The sequence below is a fragment of the Pagrus pagrus genome (genome assembly GCF_965226575.1).
Source record: "Pagrus pagrus genome assembly, chromosome: 15".
NCBI lineage: Eukaryota > Metazoa > Chordata > Actinopteri > Spariformes > Sparidae > Pagrus > Pagrus pagrus.
Genome location: NC_140199.1, coordinates 24564577 through 24583528, shown reverse-complemented (window position 1 = coordinate 24583528; position 18952 = coordinate 24564577). Strand labels below are relative to the sequence as shown.

Sequence of the window (18952 nt, the reverse complement as noted above, 5' to 3'; positions counted from 1 at the left end):
ACACGTTTCATCAAATACAGGTGTCAAACTTACATTTAGCATGTTGTCTGTACCTCTGGTGACGTTTGATCAACAGTGTACAGTACACATCTCATGTAAGACACAATCTTGGCATGCTCGCTGCACTCCTGAGCTGGTGCAATTCTTTCTACTTTTCTAAATCTCAGAAAGTTCAAACACTCTTGAATTCATTAAATTTACAATGAATCTATCTAAGCTATTTTGCAAGTTACTGCAGTTTGTTTTCATGCTACAAACATGTATCTTATCCCATAATGACAAATAATAAATGTGGTGTTACAGTACAGCACAGATTATTATTGGCTGTAATAATACCGAGCTATTTTATAACAATCTGTTCTGTTAAATTGTAATATAGAAAGTGTTTTGATTCTTAAAATGTCAGAAGTCGTCAGAAACTAATTCATTAATTAATCAGACTTACATAAATGTTTGTATTGTGAAAAAAACACAACATTTATATAACCATTTTTTTTTTGTATTTTTTCACTGACGCCATATCTTCATGTCATCTAGCTGAGAAGTAGATATTGTTGTCTCATAATGAGATCATACTAACAATCAGCAGTTTCCCTGCCAACACGAGTAATTAAACTTTAAGCATAAGTCAACAATCCCACTTAATCCTGTAAATGGTTAAATGTAGCCTCTATCTGCAGGAGTGGCGCAGGAAAGCCAGGCTTGGAACATAAATGCACTAATTTCTTTCTGGAGGAGTGCCTGTCAATGAATTTGACCAAACTACTGCTGATTGTCAGTATTTCTTCTGAATTTACCATTGGTGGTGCATTTATTTGAGCTTGCGAGAAGTCACTATATCATTACATTAATCACTGTCTCTCATACATAGCCTCTCAGACATCATAAGAACCTTAAACACAGCTTTTATCAGGCGGTCAACGACTCCCCTGACCTTCTTTGCCTGGTATTATTGTTATGGTATTATCCTTATCCTCTTAAAATCGCACAACTCTTTCCGCCACAATGTTTGACACTTGTTAAGATGAGACAACAGTATTCTGACTATTAGTATACACAGGGTGTTTACAGAAAGATGAGTCAAAGAAGATCTCAGTATGTTATTGAGGAAACTCCGAGATATAATGTCAGTCTTCCCTGCCCTCTGCTACTGAGCAGGTCATGCTGCGGGTGCCATAACTGAGTTATCACCTGTGATGGGATTGGCTAAAATGACAAGTTGCTGGATTTACAAGTTAAGAAAGCTAAGGGGCTTTATGATTCTAACGTCACAGTAATTAGTTTCCCCTAGGATCCCCTTACCCAGTAAGCCACTCACTACCTGCTGTTGCCGTGGGGAAAGGTTGGAGCTTCAGCTTCAGTCGTGTGTCCACAGAGGAGTTGGGAAATGTCTCAGTAGGGTCTGCACTGGCATATCCTCTGGAGGCCATCTTTACCACTCTGCTCTTCATCCATCCAGCTGCACTACTCTGAGAGGAGCAACTTTGTGCAGCTACAGAAGGCATCGCTCATCCAAACTCGGACAACATGGCAGACAAAGAAACTGTAGAGAAGTTCCTTGACAACAACCCACAGGTTGCTAAGGAGTACTACGAAAAGAAAGTCAAGGCTGATGTGATTACTGCTGCCTTCGGCAACCAGGTGCAGGTGAAAGACCCGGCCTCTTACAAGGATGTCACCGCCATCCAGGAGGCTGAGTTCATGTTTGAGCTCATAAAGGAGATGCAAGGCACCAACCCGATGGAGAAAGCCCTGCACAAAGTTCTCCAGAGGATTGCTCTGCTGATCCAGGCTGACCGCTGCAGCTACTGGGGCTTCAGGTCTCGTAATGGAACGCCCGAGCTGTCCTCGATTCTCTTCGATGTGACACACAATTCTACATATGACAAAAATATAGTCAACCCAAATGTAGAGATTGTTTTTCCCACCGACATGGGACTTGTTGGATGGACCGCGCACACGAAGAAGCCTCAGAACATTGCTGATGTTAAGAAGGTGAGCTAATGATAAAACTAATAACTGAACTGAACATTGAGACATGAATTAACATGCTTTGTGGAACAAACCAGGCTGATTACAGATGAGAGCATCTGAGAAAACATGCAGTTGCATAATCTTTGAACTCTGTCTTATTAAAACCTAAAGAACCTAAGTTCAGCACTGGAGCTGTGTAGCTACAATCTTTTCTCATGTTGATTCCTAAGTCAATTGTAACGTAAAAGCATGCATGGAAAAACTCATCTCAATCATTCATCTTGCAGTCTGTATATTGGTGCACAGCCTTTAACCACTCTCATTATTTTCAGGACACTCATTTCAGTGACTTTGTGGATAAACAGACCAAATACACCACCAAATGCATGATCACTGCTGCCATTATGAGTGGAAAAGAACCCATCGGTGTCATCATGGCGCTCAACAAACAAGGCGCCACTGAATTCTCAAAGAGTGATCAGGAGGTGAGTGGGCAGAAGATTCATTTTTGATAACAAGGTCTTTTATACTGGTGTGTAGTGTTGACTCACAGAAACTGCACTCAGTTGGGCTGCAGGGTTGTGCCACTTGTAGTAGACAGACAAATCCAGTACAGGGAGCTTGACATATCTTGACCTGCGAGGTAAAATTGCCAATTTTAGCCCGCCAGCTTCCTGTCTCGGACCGGTATATTTAGAGGCTTGGGTCACTGTTTTGAAAGCTCAACTTATAATCCTTTTAGGAAGAAGAAGCGCAGACATTTTTCTTGTCTTGTGTCATGGCCTACTTGTGACTCTCGAGGTCATCCAAGTTAAGATTTGTCAGAGAGAGTGGCTTAAATCCGCTAAACATACGAACGTGATTCATGAAGCTTTTGCTCTTTCATTACAGCTCTTCAATAAATATGTGAACTTTGCTACTGTGATCCTTCTCCAAGCCCACACTGCTTACATGTGGGATGTCGAGTCCAGGAGAAGCCAGGTAAACACACAGTAATAAATCCATGTCCAAGAAAAATATTTAACTGATTTTTGCACCAAAAATAATAAATGAACGACACAAGAAACAAAATTGCCCGTGAAAGTCATAAAATGTGTTTTTTTCTTACGTGTTGTAGGTGTTGCTGTGGTCAGCCAGCAAAGTTTTTGAGGAGTTGACTGATATTGAGAGGCAGTTTCACAAAGCCTTGTACACAGTGAGGACATATATCAAGTGCGAGAGATACTCTGTGGGACTCCTGGATATGACCAAAGAAAAGGTGTGTAGAGGAAAGTCTGAAAAAAGATTCATCTCTTACTTTCCATGCCAACAATTTCATTTCACTGCGATTATATCTGCAGCTGCATACACTGCAGTGCTTTCATATTTATTTTAATTGATAATTCGATATATAGAAACATGATTTTGGATTTTTCTTAACCAGGAATTCTTCGATGAGTGGCCAATCAAACTAGGAGAACAGGAGCCATACAAAGGCCCCAAGACACCTGATGGCAGAGTAAGTCCAACAAAATATTCTCATCCACCAATTTTCATGTTTTTAAAAATATGTAAAAACGCTATTTTATGTTTAAAACTTTCAGGAAATCAGCTTCTACAAGATTATTGACTATTTGCTGGAAGGCAAAGAGGAGATCAAAGTTATCCCGTAAGTATGGTGATGTACTGTCGCACAGCATCTAGCCTGATGATACAGCTTTATTTGCATTTTTAAACTGCCAGTCCGCAGTTACTCATCCTCTCTGAACTCACAGCGGCCCCCCTGCCGACCACTGGGCTCTGGTCAGCGGACTCCCCTCATATGTAGCAGAGAATGGATTTGTAAGTTCCACTTTTGTTGCGTTCATTTTTTAAGCAAACTCAACAGTAGTTAAATAATCGGTGTCACTTATCTGCTGATCTCCAAACACACACATAATAAAGGTTTTGCTTCTCCTAGATCTGCAACATGATGAACGCTGCGGCAGACGACTACTTTGCATTCCAGGTGAGACATTCCTCACTGACGACTCTCATTCAGTTATATTCACTTTCACAGTTTAGTTCGCTAAAATAATCTGACTGTTCTCTTTGATTCGTTTGGCAGAAAGAAGCAGTGGACGAGACTGGATGGAAGATTAAGAATGTGCTCTCCCTCCCTATCGTCAACAAAAAGGAGGAAATTGTTGGTGTTGCCACTTTCTTCAACAGGGCCGATGGCTACCCCTTCGACGAGAACGATGAACAGATCACAGAAGTATGGAAAAACATCTTTAGCTCATTTTTTGTTGACTGTTTTAGCCTCTCTACAATACATTTTTCTAATACTGTAATAATAACCTCCAATGGTACTTTATTGGAATTTATATTCATTTAAATATTCTTATAAAATATAGCTTGTATGGAAGAATTTGGTAATAGTGCAAAATATATTTGGAGTTAAATGTTGTTTTGTATTTGTCCGTGTCACTAGGCTCTAACCCAGTTCCTCGGCTGGTCCACCCTGTGCAGCGACACATACGACAAACTGAACAGGACAGAGTGGGGTAAAGAAATCTCCCAGGAAATGCTCATGTACCAGACGACGGCCACACTGAACGACGTGCAGACCATCCTGGTAAGCTGCTGCCTCAGTTGACTGATATCACTTCAGCCAGATGAAAAAAAAACAGGTTTAACTTTCTTTTATTTCCCCACACAGAACACTCAAGAGAAGTTTGGCTCTGCGCCAGAGGACTGTGACCAGAAGGAGATGTACAAACTGTTGGTAAGCACTGCGACGCGTCGTCATAAACTCAGGCTGTTTAGGATTGTATGCTGACTGTTAGCGATGTGTTTCTGATGCGCAGAGAGCCAACATCCCTGAAGCCAAGTCAGTGGAGCTCCTCGAGTTCCGCTTCAGCGACTTCCCCTTGTCAGAGGTTGAACTCGTCAAGTGTGGTATCCGCTGCTTCTTTGAGCTGGGGGTGGTGGAGAAGTTCAAAGTCCCAGCTGAGGTACAGTATACAGTATACCGCAGCAAAACCATCTCTGAAACACTCAACACACCCACATCTCTGCATTTTGAGTGCAGAGAGGTAACATTTTTGAGTGAGGTCAAACTGAATTGGCACTTAAATTAAGCTATTATTGCTGTTTGTGTATTTTTCTTAGGCTGTCTCTGGCTGAGATGAGTTGCTATAACTCTAAAATATGTTTATGTGATCTGAGTCTAATCTTTGACTCATTGCACCTCTGTTTTGTCTTTGTTTTTGTTATCTTGACTTCTGTGGTTTAGATCCTGACACGATGGATGTACACCGTTCACAGGGGATACCGTGACATCACCTATCACAACTGGAGGCACGGCTTCAATGTTGGACAAACCATGTTCACTCTGCTGCTTGTAAGTCTGATTTCTCATCTGAATATATATTTTTTAAGACCTCCTCTACTGCTCGCCATAACACAGGGTTGTCCTCTTTGCTCTGCAACAGACAGGTAAACTGAAGAAGTATTACTCTGATCTCGAGGCCTTCGCCATGGTTGCTGCTGGATTCTGCCATGATATTGACCACAGGGGGACCAACAATCTCTACCAGACAAAGTAAGATTTTTGTGAGTCGTTTACAGTGAGAAATTGAAAGTGGCATGCTGAAAATTTTAACTTATTTGCTCCAACTCTTGTGGACTCTTGTAGGAGTTTATCTCCACTGGCAAAACTGCACAGCTCCTCAATTATGGAGCGACATCATCTTGAGTACAGTAAGACACTGATGGAGAATGAGGTGGGTGCTCATATGTTAATATTTACATGTATATTGTTGTGGAAGAAATAGTTAAAATGTGCAAATGTTTTTTTATGCTGTGCTGTCTAACTTCTTTCTTCTGCTGTTGTTCACAGAACCTGAATATCTTCCAAAACCTCCAGAAGCGTCAGTTTGAGACGGTGCAGCATCTGTTTGAAGTTTGCATTATTGCCACTGATCTCGCCCTGTACTTCAAGTAAGGAATGTCAGAAGAGTGTGTCTCACATTTAAGATTAAGACTTAACACTTGCCTTATTCTGCCTATCAATGATTTTCGATGACTTTATAAAAGATCTGACAGCTTTCTCGTCTTTCAGGAAGAGAACAATGTTTCAAAAGATTGTGGAGGCTATGGAGGGGATTGCGGACGAGAAGGAGAAGACCAGCTACGTCTCCAACAACGCAACCAGGAAGGAAATTATCATGTAAATGCATAGTTTGTTGTGTAAAGTAGCCACACTTGTTTCACTTGACCATTTTTCTAGATTGCCTGAAGTTCATTCAAAAATATTCCTCAATGGTATTTTCCTCAGGGCAATGATGATGACAGCTTGTGACCTGTCAGCCATTACAAAGCCATGGGAGGTTCAGAGCAAGGTGTGTTCCCGTCTTCTTGTGACATGATTACAGAGCATCAATCAGACAGTTGTTGTCATTGTCTTATGGCTTTCTTGTGGTTCTAGGTCGCTCTGATGGTGGCAGCAGAATTTTGGGAGCAGGGAGACCTGGAAAGGACCGTTCTTGATCAGCAGCCCATTGTAAGTGCTTTAAGCTATGTTTTTTTGTATGTTGCCTGCACTGTGTATGTTGTCATAAATCCATAACAGTACTCATCATCTCCTGCTTCTTCTACTTTAGCCAATGATGGACAGAAATCATGCGGAAGAGCTGCCTAAGATGCAGTGTGGTTTCATCGACTTCGTGTGCTCCTTTGTGTACAAGGTAGATACAAAGAACAATAATAATTGTTTATGGATACAAATCTATATGATCTCGATGTATATATTTTTTAAAATAAATGTTCTCATGTCTGTTTGCAGGAGTTCTCTCGTTTCCACACAGAGATCGCCCCCATGTTCGACGGGCTGAACATCAACAGGGGAGAGTGGAGAGCTCTCGCTGATGTCCACGAGGCCAAGTTGAAGGCCATCGAAGACGAGAAGAAGAAGCTGGAAGGTGGAGACGCACAACGTGAGTGCAAACACCTTGAAATCAAGTCCCTTCTGCTCATTCTGTGTTCGTGCTGGCACCCATGTCTTACTGTCTTTCTCATTTGTTCCTTCAACAGCTGGAGAAGGGAAGTCAAAGACGTGTGTTGTCTGCTAGACCTCCAGGACCGCCGAAGCGTTTCTGAATGTTTGTCTGCATGTGTATTTGTACAGTGTGTGTATGTGCACGAGCACGTGTTCACAGATGAAAAAACACTAAATGATTATTATTTTTATAAACTTTAATGTTTATGTCCTCTTCTACAGAAATGTAATCAGCACCGGTCTCAAGAACATACAGTTTGTATGTGATGCTATGTAAACATTGATTTAACATTAGTCTTGGATATACTAAAAGAACTGTTGGAATCATTGAGAAGAGTACATATTTGTATTTTATTATGAATATTTATACTGAATATAATGTAAGGATATTTAGCTCACTCTCTTTGACTTTGGACATGATGTGAGTAGAAATATTAGTCTGCAAATACAGTTTGAGCTGTTGTATCTGAGTTGTTTTTTTTTTATATATATAAATACGGTAATAAAATACTCTTACTTTGTTGAAAAACAGCTCAAAGCAAAATAATAATTACTTTTTAATTGCATGTAGTGTTTTAAAAAATTCAAACATATGTCCCTGGCAAATGGGTGAGAGATGTAAGAAGATTTGCCTGAATTGGATTTAGTAATAAGCCACCTCTAGCCCTGAGGCTTTCCTTTTTAAGTCCCCTGCTTACATAAAGTAATGTGCTGTTCATAAGTCAGCGTGTCCAGAGAACATGTGGCACACAGGACACAGGAAGGTGTCATGTGGAAACACTGTGCGGCACGCAGAGTCAAATTCACCATGTGTCAGAGATATGGCATTGTTTGATGATGTGTTGTGATTTCTGAAAGCTGACATTTGGAGAACAGAGCTTGTGACATGGGTAGCACATAGCAGAACAATGTCGGATTTTATTGTGTTTTCTTTTTGGATGCAAATTGTTTGCTTTTCAGCATAAGAACTTTGAATCTCAGCGATTGCAACATTTGCAAGGAAATGTGACTCTGTCATGCATGTATAGCATTAAATACACGTTTATATGTGCAATAGCATCATGTATAAATTATGTATAAGAAATGTACGATTTCAATAAAGTCTATTTTCATCAGACTCTATTTTAATGTCCATTTTGTGCATTTAAAGTGCATTTTAGTTTTTCCTCAAGTCCAGAACAAGAATAGTTGCGTTTACACAAGTTAAGAATTTTGTGCTTCATCTCAGCTGCAGTATGGATGCAATTCATACAGTATATACAGTATATTAGCTACAGCATGTTGATTATTGAGTAGAAAGAGTTCCCGTATGTTGACTTGCAGTTTCATTGAGTTCATTAGCGATCAGCATGCCTCAGTGTCTGCTATGTTCAGTACTTACATCAGGCTCAAGAGGGGTTAAGGAGAGCAAGACTGACCAAAACATCACCTTGTAATCCGCTTCTAACAAGCTTACAGGTGATTTGTGTTATAGACTTGGAACTGGTTTCTGTCTATAGACTTTTAATATTAATCAAATATAAATGTATTACTTTATGAGCAAGAGGAATATGCATGTTATTAGTCAATGTGTGCACTGACTTAATATCACAGTTTATAAAGAGTACATGAAGGAGAAAATATATAAAATCGCCCTTTATAGTCTGCAGTTTACAAATATGCACATCTTTCTGTCTTTCTGTTGGTTTGCTGGCTGCTTAAGCAACACAGTCAAGTGGTCCGACCTTTGACTGTTGACATGTCGTTTGACCTCAGCTGGGAGGTGGGATTGTTCTGGTGCGTCACATGAGAATATCTGCAGAAGGACTCATCCAGGCTAAAGGTATCACAGCCTCCCTGCTCCTTCTTACTCTCACTGTAAAAATCTAAATCTGAAAATGCTCTCTTTTTATGTTTTAAAGGGAGATTAACCTTAACTTACTTTCAGCTCTTTTGCTACTAGAAAAAATCATTCAAAGCATTGCTCTGCAGTGACGGTAGATTACTGTGCCACAACACCTGCAACGTAAGATGTGTTTTCTTGTGTCACTGCTCTGAGTGATCATCCCCCTGGATATGATTGGCTCTGGCAGGAGACTAACAGGTGGCAGGCAAACGTTATAGTTCATACAGGAACCAGAGGGCATCTCAGTTACAAACCCCCCTCAGTCACGTCATAGAAGGTAAGCCAGCTTCGTGGACTCGTAGGACTCCTTAAGACAGCATGTTGGTCCAGAGGTCAAAGAGCAAACAAGTATCTTCTCTTAATGTGCAGCTTTCACTGGTGGAAGAAGACAGGAGGAGCAGGAGGCTGGCCACCTCTATGTACCACGATATGAATAGGAGACTAGTAGAGTTGTACAAATATGAATTCTTATTTACAGATATTTAAAATCATGTTTATATCCAGTGTTGTAAATAAGGTCAACCAAAAGGTCATACTTGAGTAAAAGTAAAGATATGTTGTTGAAATATTACTTTGGTAGAAGTAAAAGTCACCAAAACAAACAGAATTTGAGTAAAAGTCAAATATACTTAAGTTCAAAAAGAAAGAAAGAAAGTTCAAAAGTACACATGAAAGTAAAATTACACATAAATTTACATGTATGCATATACTGCATACTAACGGCCTGCCTGGTTATTGGATCAGATATTCAGCATTTTTCTGATTGTTGGAATCAGTATTTTTTTTCATCCGATTGCAGATAAAATACATTTACTTCAAAATGGCTCTGAGGTGGCATGCAATCTGCAACCTAACTAAGAACTAGTAAAGTTATCAAAAAAAATTTAGTGGAGTAAAAAGTACAATTTTTGCCACCAAAATGTCGAAGTATACTGTAAAGTAGCAGAAAATGAAAATACTCGAGTAAAGTAGTACTTAGTACTTCAAAATTGTACTTAAGTAAAGTGCTTGAGTAAATGGACTTTGTTACATTCCTTCACTGTTTATAACTGTTACTATTCAATATTTATAATCATGAAAATAATTTAGAACATTTAAATGCACGATAAAACTTTTTAGCTCCGAGTGTGGGTAAAAAGTCTTAGCGATCATCATTTTAAATCATAAAGCAAAAGCTCTCCTTCTTCGGGTGGAAATGATTTTGAAGAGCTGAGAGCTCATAAATCACCTCTCTAAGTCTCTCACCTCTGACAGGCTGTACCTTGGCTCTTCATTTCCCTCTAGTGGGGCAGTCAGTTCATCAAGGAAGGCAGTCTGGTTCACTTACAACCAGCCTGTGATTTGACAACCAGTTCTCACTCATATACACTTTTATTTGTTTGTATTGTTCTAGCTGCTTTTTTTTTAATGTATATTTTAATGCAAATTTCCCCATTGTGGGACTGATAAAGGATTATCTTATCTTATCTTATCTTATCTTATCTTATCTTATCTTATCTTATCTTATCTCATCTTATCTTATCTTTTCTTATCTTGTCTTATCTTGTCTTGTCTTACCTCCAAAGCTTGGTTGTATTCTCAGCACTGACACAGCTGTAAGATCATAGAAATATAATGAGAACATTACAGGCAGCAGTGTGTCTCTACGGTCCTCTCACTCTACTGCAACTATAATGCCACGATGCCTGGCTACAATTTAGTGAAGAACTGAGTATTTAAAGTGTGTCTTGCAGAATATTTTAGAACCAAGACGAAACGTACAGAATGTGGAGACTGAAAGAAAAAGGCAGAATAACAAATTCTACTTCTTCAGCACCACAGACATCAGCACGGAGTCATCGATACACAGCACATTTAGGCTACTGATGAATTCTAACTTGCATAAACCTCAGTGAGATGAAGGATCAATGAGTCAGGCAGACTAGACTCACATATTCTGCTAAACACTAGTAGCTCTCTGCTATTAGGGGATGTAGTTGGGGGCTGGCAGGTTAAGAAGCGGGATGTATTTTGGTCATTTGGCTAACAATGGCCTAAAACATATCAAAAAGAGAGTGTTTGCTTCAGAAAATAATCCTGAAAACATACCTTTTTAGCTATAGAGGCATATTAATGAGGTCATTGAGTATAATAGAGTCACATAAGGATAGAAAAACAATACCACAAATCTGTATCTATACTAAAAATCGATTAACAACAATAAGAAACGCCAGACTCAGCCATGGATACAGCAGTGGTCAGATACTTGCTGCACAGTGTCCATTCTATTCGGGCGATGAATGATGGCATTTATGAGGCACAGACACGACCTATCATCTTGCAGCACAACAATAATATCCAGTGTTCTCCATCTGGTCCAAAAGCTGCTGACGAATAAAGACATTTGTGACTTTCTGTTCCTTCCAGCTTTTCCTTGTTCACAATCCACTTCTGTACATTCCCTCAGAACTAAGCAGCCTGAGAGTATCTCCCTCACTGGTAAATAATACATTTATTCTTCCTCCCTTTCCTCTGAAGCCGTAAATCAGCAGCCAAGAAACAGCTCCGGGAGCATGACCCCTGACCCTGAGTGCCCTGCTTTCATTTTTATGGGCGGCATTGTATTAAATATCAAATGGTGTGATCACATCACAGAGACTGAGGGTCCATTGCAGTATGTATTTATTCAGAGACCTTTTGCAACCAGCTGCACATGTTTCTTCCCAGAAGAGTGTGACGCATGCTGCTCTGCCAGGCACACTGAGTAAACAAATTCATCTTACAACTCTGGAGGGATCGGAGAAATTAGATGATGAAGGAGAGGTCCTTATAGGGCGTCTTTGTCATGTCTGGCACAGCAGAGGAAAGCATGGCAATAAAACTGTGGGGGCAATAATTTATAGCAATAAAACAGACAAAAAAAGAGAAAGGAGTGACTTTTCGTTGTGGCCTTTTTTTTTTTTTTATTCAAAAGTCAAATTAAAATGATGTCATGCAGAAAGGCAGGATGGGAGCAGAGACCTGTCCTTTGTTTGTGAGGGGTGTGAGGGGGATGGGGTTTATTTGACTGAGGCAGAGCAGATGTCAGGATGACAGGAGGGCTTCCCCACACCCCTCCATCACACATTCTGCATCCAACAGTCGCCATGGCAACCGCGCGCAAACCAGGAAATAAATCCAAGATGAGGAAAAAAAGGGGGGATGATGAGAACTGGACACAGGGTTATGATTACAATGGTATTAATAACACAAGCTCTGTGACGGAAGGATGTTGCAATCAAGTGGAGCCGACACTACAGCTGTATTTCCATGATGACAATTAATTTCCATCGGGTTTCCCACCCGCTTCCCGCATAGAAAGCCCGTGTGCGTCTGCGCCACAGGCTGCAATCCGCTGGCTCATGTCAGGGCTTCATTTTTTCTCCAGCTGATTCACCAAAAAAAAAAAAAAAAAGGGAAAAAAATCACACCAGTCCTTTGCCTATTGGGCGGCATCCTCCGGGAGCTCGACACGGAGAGAGTGTGGCGGCGTTTGCTGAAATCATAGGCGTGGTTTTGGATGGAGATGCTCCGTCTGCTCCCGCTGGGATCCCCACCTGCCGTCACACCGCGTTTGTCACCGCGCCAGCTGGTATTTTCCTGAGCGCAGCGCGCATTTGATTAGATTTGTATTTTTGTCACAGGGAATGTGGGTCTGTATGGGGGTGTAGTGTAATTACAGCGCGGAGGACTTACGGGGCGCCAGGTTTTAATCGTCTCCGGAGCGGCGGTGGCGGCGGCGCACGGCGGAGATAATCAAGAGCGGACAGCGCGTCGCTTCGGCCTCCAGGCAGCAGCAGCAGCTCCTCGGCGGTGGGGAAGGAAGCACGGCGGAGACCCTGGTTCATGTGCAGGGCTGTTTGACGCGCAAGGATGGAAAATACACGCAAGATGCCCAAAAGATCTCCGTGGCTCGGCTTGCTTGTAGTGGCGTCTGTTTTGCTTGTAGTGGACAGCAAGAGACCCAGGCAGCCCCGCTGTCCCGCATCATGTACATGTACCAAAGATAACGCGCTGTGCGAGAGCGCAGGACTGATCCCTCGCAGCTTCCCCCCCGATGTCATATCACTGTAAGTCATATTTATTATTCTTTAATAACAAATTCCAAACCAGAGCTCTCCATGACAGAGATTTACAGAACATACTCAGCTCTATCTGCGTGGATTGCTCTGCTTCTGCTTCTGCTGCACAGTCATGCATACCCAAGGAGTGGACCAACTGTTTTTTATGCTTTAAAGCTGATCAGTACATGTCTGTGTGTCTGTGTGTCGTGTCGCTCCCTCCCTACAGATCATTCGTCAAGTCCGAATTCACTGAGATCCCGAAGGAGAGCTTCATCCACACGCCTGCCCTGCATCTCCTGTGAGAAATCTCTCTGGAGCTTTTTGTTCTTCAGTCTTTGTTACATGCTGTCAGTCCCCCAGTGAGGTGATCAACGCCATGTTTAATGTCCAGGACATCTCCCCTCAGCTGAAGCTACATACTGTAACTGGCTGGATGTAGCCTATTGATCTCAAGGGGAGCTCAAACAATGATAATTCTTTCTAAATGATTTGGTGGATTATTCTCTCTCTAATCTATCTGTCCAGTTGTGCATCAGAGCTATGAGGAATCCCTCCTTTAGAAGAGGGGAATCCCCTTCACTCCTGTCTCATGGGGTGGAGTATTGACCGATTCCTTCAAAACAAACATGTGAGACCACAGAAATCCTAACAGAGCATTGATCCTTGTGTTTGATGTATTTAGGCTGCTATAGTGAGGAAAGGAGGGGGGGTTTATATCACATGTCCACGGGTATACAGCTGCTAATGTGGGACAACAGCTTGTTGTTATCCAATAGTGATATGTTATGGATCTCTCTGCACAGCCTCTTCACAGCCAACAACCTGGAATCTATAAACGAGGACGCGTTCCTTGGTCTTCCTCATCTCGAGTATCTGTGAGTAGAAGTGTATCCTGTCTCTGAAAGATGAGATTAGCCCCTCCAGTCTCGGTCCTCATGCTTGTGTTCAACCCATTTTTCCAGGTTCATCGAAAACAACCAAATCAAGTCGATTTCACCGACTGCTTTCCGAGGACTGAAAACCTTAGTGCACCTGTAAGTATGTAAGAAATAGAGCTGTTCTTCATCAAAAGTAGAAGATAATGATGTATTTTCTGGCTGAAATCTCATTGCTGATGGGCGCTTTGTTAGGGAGGGAATGTAAAGTTTTGTACCAGTGGAAAGGGTTGTAAGCTCTCTCCAGGTGCAGGAAAGCAATGTTCCAGTGAAACGCTGACAAAGTTAATTGCACAACATGTACACAGACATTTCCTCAGGCACTGTGCAGCTGTTAATATGATTATGAAGCAAATCCTGACACCTTCACAGTCAGCTAAAACGTAAAAGCGTAAGGCCCAGTAACTCAAGATTTTGTTACTATTTCAGTAAAATCTGCTCATCTTAATTTCTTTTAGACACGAATAAGTGGACTAAAACCAAGAATCAAAAAGTGGTGTCGAGCGTGAACACGAGACAGACAGATGTCCTGATGTTTAAGTTAACTCTCTGAGAAAACAAAGAAACGAAACTGCAACAACCTTCTCTACAGTGATATCTCCTTTTTTCCTCATTTTTGTGGCAGAGAAAGCCATAAAATGGCTGAGGAGGCAGCTCTAAAAATAGCTTAATGTTTCCTCAAACTCACAATAAGCAATGTTCCTGCCTTCTGTCTCCAGGGTGACAATATGGTGCCAAAGCTCCATAACAGATATCCTTATATCTCGCTGCAAGGAAACGCTGCGCAACCACATCCACGCCACCTCACCCATGTTTTGAAACACTGGAAGTTCCTCTTGCAAACGGTGGAAAATGTGAATCATTATCACTTCATAGTATGAAGGACCGGAAGGATTGGATGAGGTCCACTGAATAGATGATAAAATATGAACAATAAGTAGTAAATCTGATCGTCTCTTCCTCTTTTTCAGGAGCCTGGCCTACAATAATCTGGATACTCTGCCCAAAGATTTGTTCAAGGGTCTTGAGGCCTTGACAAAAGTGTAAGTATGAATATGAATCCTGCAGAGATCAATCGCATCGTGTTACATAACTAAAAGCATAATGTAAGCTATCGTGGCCAATGAGTTCTTCTATATATAGAGCACTGTATCATTATTCCACTTCAGCCAAGGCTTGAAAAATGTGTGGGCGGTGCTTTTAACGCCATTAAAATTACATGCAGCAGCGAAGGAGAGAGATAGTTTGCCATCTATCACCCACTGAAGATGTTCAGCTCTCCTTTATAGTCCTACTTGATATTAATGAGAGCACAGTGTGAAGCTGCGAGGGCCAGAGAGCAAAGCTAGCAGTCATATTTCAGTGACTGCAGAAAAAATCCATTCAAAAAGCTGAGCGCATTCCTGTTAGCCTTCTGGGGGGTTTGGGATTTACTTTGGTGGTTTTCTCCCTTCAGAGACCTGCGAGGGAACCAGTTCACCTGTGACTGTAAGCTGAAGTGGTTGGTGGAGTGGATATACAGCACCAATGCTACAGTGGATCAGATTTACTGTAAAGGCCCAGCCTCACAGCTGGACAAGAAGATCAACGATCTGGTGCCGCAGTCCTTCGACTGCATCACTACAGGTGGAGTACCGAAAATGTTTTTTCTAACAATCATGGCAGCTTCTCCTGAGTTTCTGATCTTATTTAAAGTGTGTCTCTCTCACAGAGTTTGCTTCCTACCAGTCCCTCAAGTTTGAATCCATATCGGTGGAGGCGTTTTCCTTTGGGAGTGATCAGTATGTGGTGTTTGCTCAGCCCTTCATTGGGAAATGCAGCTTTCTAGAGTGGGATCACGTGGAGATGGTCTTCAGGAACTATGACGATATTGACAGTAAGTAAAGTCTTTTTTCAAGTAGACTGATCAGCCACAACAATAAAACTACTGACAGGTGAAGTGAAAAGCATTGTTCATCTTGTTAAAATGCAATGTTCTGTTGGGAAAACTTGCCTCCTGGCATTCATGTGGATACCACATGACACACATCAGCCACCCAAACACCGTTGCAATAGACAATGCGCCCTGTCACAATGCAAAAACTCAGGAATGGTCCTAAGAATGAGACAGAGAAAATCCTGAAATCCTCAAAATTCTTTAGATCCCAATCAGATCGAGCTGAGGTGAGATGTGCCGGAACATGTCCAATCCATGGAGACCCCACTGTGGATCAGACTTGTCTCTGACCTGTCGAGGATTGGACACAAGACCTCTGGGGTTGTCCTGTGGTGTCTAGCACCAGGGTATTGGCAGGGGATCTTTTGAGTCCTATGAGTTGTGAGGTGGGGCCTCCATGGCTTGGACTTCTTCTGGTACCTGCAGTGGATGCTTGATCGGGTTGGGATCTGGGAAATTTGAAGACCAGGTTGACGCCTTCACAGCAACGGCACTACCCTATGGCAATGGCACCCCCAGCAGGACAATACGCCCTCCCACACCACAAAAACTTCACAGGAATGGTCCAAGAAACATGACAAAGGCCCCAGATCTCAATCTGGTCTAGCATCCACGGGACATACAGGAAGAAATCACTCCATGGAGGCCCCACATTGCAATCCACAGAACTCAAAGGATCGCTGTCGATGTTCTGATGCCAGACACCACAGGACCCCCGCAGAGGTCCTGTTACCATGCCTCGACGGGTCAGAGCCCAGTCCAATCTACAATAGAGCCTTCATGAATCAGACTTGTTCCTTGGGCCGTTGAGCAGTTTTTGTGGTGTGGCAGTGCACACTGTGCTGCTGGGGTGCCCACTGCCATCAGGGAGTGCCCTTGCCATGACGGGTTGAATTTGGTCTGCAATGGTGTGGGTCAAGTGGCACAATGTCAGGATCCAAGGTTTCCCTGCAGAACATTGCATTGTAACAAAATGATCAGTGTTATTCACTTCACCTTTTAGTCCTTTTAAAGGAATAGTTCACTCTAGAACGAAATTCAGTCATTATTGACTCACCCTCATGCTGATGAGAAGTCCGGTGTAGTTTCTTATTCCTCAAAGTGCAGCTGGAGACCCGCGGGGGTACTGTATACTGTAATGTGGTGGTGAATGGGAAGTGAGTCTCACAGGAGGCGTGATTAGAAGAGGAACCACTAGATGGAGACAAGACTAAGTTAAACTCTCTTGTTTTTATCCCTCCTTTCTCCTCACCAGGCACATCCACAGTGATTTGCAAGCCTCTGGTCATTGACAACCAGCTCTTTATCATCGTGGCTCAACTGTTTGGTGGCTCACACATCTATAAGCGTGACACCTCTGCCAACAAATTCATCAAGCTCCAAGGCATTGACATTCTCAAAATACGAAAACCAAACGATGTCGAGACGTTCCGCATCGATGGAGAATCCTTCTTCGTCATAGCAGACAGCTCCAAGGCCGGTTCCACCACCATCTACAAGTGGAACGGCAATGGCTTCTACTCCCACCAATCGCTCCACCCCTGGTACCGGGACACGGATGTGGAGTACATGGAGATCTCTTCCAAACCTCACCTGATCCTGTCCAGCAGCTCCCAGAGGCCGGTCATCTACCAGTGGAACAAAGGCACCAAGCTGTTTGACAGACGCACCGACATCCCAGAGATGGAGGACGTCTACGCTGTAAAGCATTTTCAGGTCAAGTCAGACCTCTTCATCTGTCTGACCCGCTTCATCGGTGACTCCAAAGTGATGCGCTGGGATGGGGCCCTCTTCAGAGAGTTGCAGACCATGCCCTCTCGTGGCTCCATGGTGTTCCAGCCCTTCTCTGTGGGCAGCTGGCAGTACGCCATCCTGGGCAGCGATTACTCTTTCACCCAGGTGTATCGCTGGGATGCCAAGAAGGGCGAGTTTGTCCATTTCCAGGAGTTGAACATCCAGGCGCCGAGGGCCTTCTCTCCAGTCTCCATAGACAACCGGCAGTTCCTGCTGGCCTCAAGTTTCAAAGGGAAAACTCAGATTTATGAGCACCTGGTCATTGATCTGAGCAACTGAGCGATTGTTTTCTTGACTGGTTGTTTGAGTGTAGAGATGGCTGTTGCAGCAGATCCGGTGCGGAACAACACTGAAAGTTGATCCTAACTTGAGCAGGGCAGGCATTACTTTTTTTTTTTTTAAAGTTTCCAATGCTATCAGTGCATTGTACACATAAAGATAAACACATGCATCTCAACCAAATATACTTGGCTGAGATGCATGTTGAGCTCAATGCATGCCTCTCAAGTTAGGATTAGATTAGAAGTTGTGAAGACATTAGTGCATGACCTCACACAGGCCATCCCATCCTGATGAATGCAGCATCCATGCTCATTATTCCATTAACTCTCGCATTGGCCAGTAGGTTATTTTTCTGTGTTCAGCTTTTCATGTGATTCAGCAATGTTTATACATTTGTAATCTCATATATTTATCTACAGAAAGTAATAACGAAATGGTACTTTTTAACCTATTAACACGTTTAACTGAACGAATCTGCCAAAACGAAATGTTTACAAATTTTTTCTGTCTTTCCACTTGTATGCTACGAGATTTGTAAATGAAGCTTTTGTAAGTTTAAGAGGGACCACACCAGTTAGATACATATTTGTTAAGGAGAATGATTTAAAATTTTGTTTATAATTTGGAAAACATCAACAGAAATGTTGTGTGAGAGTCTACTTGTGAATCCTTGAGACTTACATTTTTATTGTTAATGGTTTATAATGTTTAAAGTATTGAACAGTTTTTCATAAGAAGTATGGAAAACATTTTGGGCAAACTTGGAACTATTTTCACACTCAAAGGAACTGAAATGAAAACTGAGGCTATTGTTCATAGTGCTTTACCTTTGACTAACGTGCAAAATACATCAATTGTGTCATGATTAGGATTAAGTTATTGACTAATATCATGCTATTTAGAGTCAATAAAGGTTTACATTATTAAATGTCGCATCTCATGAGCACTGGTGTAGCATGACATTGTTTCAGTGTAAAATGCTGACACCTGGTCTTCAAAGCAAAACAACACACACTATAAACACATCTACTTCGTTGCTTGAGG

The 18952-nt window shown here is 42.1% G+C and overlaps 2 protein-coding genes across 2 annotated transcripts; both read left to right on the top strand.

Annotated features, from left to right (window-relative positions):
• The first annotated feature begins 7 nt into the window (after nt 1-7).
• LOC311270047 (cone cGMP-specific 3',5'-cyclic phosphodiesterase subunit alpha'-like) lies at nt 8-8116 on the top strand. Its single transcript, XM_084374672.1, has 22 exons — nt 8-1995; nt 2307-2459; nt 2866-2955; nt 3092-3232; nt 3398-3472; nt 3558-3622; nt 3729-3795; nt 3914-3961; nt 4061-4210; nt 4427-4570; nt 4655-4720; nt 4803-4949; nt 5231-5338; nt 5430-5539; nt 5633-5720; nt 5837-5937; nt 6059-6166; nt 6275-6338; nt 6425-6499; nt 6600-6683; nt 6782-6932; nt 7030-8116. The coding sequence occupies exons 1-22, from the start codon at nt 1528-1530 to the stop codon at nt 7065-7067; spliced, it is 2541 nt and encodes an 846-aa protein (XP_084230798.1). The 5' UTR covers nt 8-1527; the 3' UTR covers nt 7068-8116.
• Nucleotides 8117-11865: 3749 nt separating this feature from the next.
• On the top strand, nt 11866-18852 carry LOC311270606 (leucine-rich glioma-inactivated protein 1-like). Its single transcript, XM_084375590.1, has 8 exons — nt 11866-12967; nt 13188-13259; nt 13765-13836; nt 13924-13995; nt 14868-14939; nt 15353-15522; nt 15608-15772; nt 17088-18852. Exons 1-8 carry the CDS (start codon nt 12771-12773, stop codon nt 17903-17905), a joined length of 1638 nt encoding a protein of 545 aa, XP_084231716.1. The 5' UTR covers nt 11866-12770; the 3' UTR covers nt 17906-18852.
• Nucleotides 18853-18952: the final 100 nt, after the last annotated feature.

What these genes read in the sequence shown, in the direction of transcription:
- LOC311270606 (XM_084375590.1), top strand. Translation starts at nt 12,771, where the DNA reads ATGGAAAATACACGCAAGATGCCCAAAAGATCTCCGTGGCTCGGCTTG. An exon ending in CTTCCTCATCTCGAGTATCT is followed by an intron (nt 13,837 to 13,923) that starts GTGAGTAGAAGT and finishes CCATTTTTCCAG; the next exon opens with GTTCATCGAAAACAACCAAA. An exon ending in CTTCGACTGCATCACTACAG is followed by an intron (nt 15,523 to 15,607) that starts GTGGAGTACCGA and finishes TCTCTCTCACAG; the next exon opens with AGTTTGCTTCCTACCAGTCC.
- LOC311270047 (XM_084374672.1), top strand. Translation starts at nt 1,528, where the DNA reads ATGGCAGACAAAGAAACTGTAGAGAAGTTCCTTGACAACAACCCACAG. An exon ending in ACGACTACTTTGCATTCCAG is followed by an intron (nt 3,962 to 4,060) that starts GTGAGACATTCC and finishes TTCGTTTGGCAG; the next exon opens with AAAGAAGCAGTGGACGAGAC. An exon ending in ACGATGAACAGATCACAGAA is followed by an intron (nt 4,211 to 4,426) that starts GTATGGAAAAAC and finishes CCGTGTCACTAG; the next exon opens with GCTCTAACCCAGTTCCTCGG.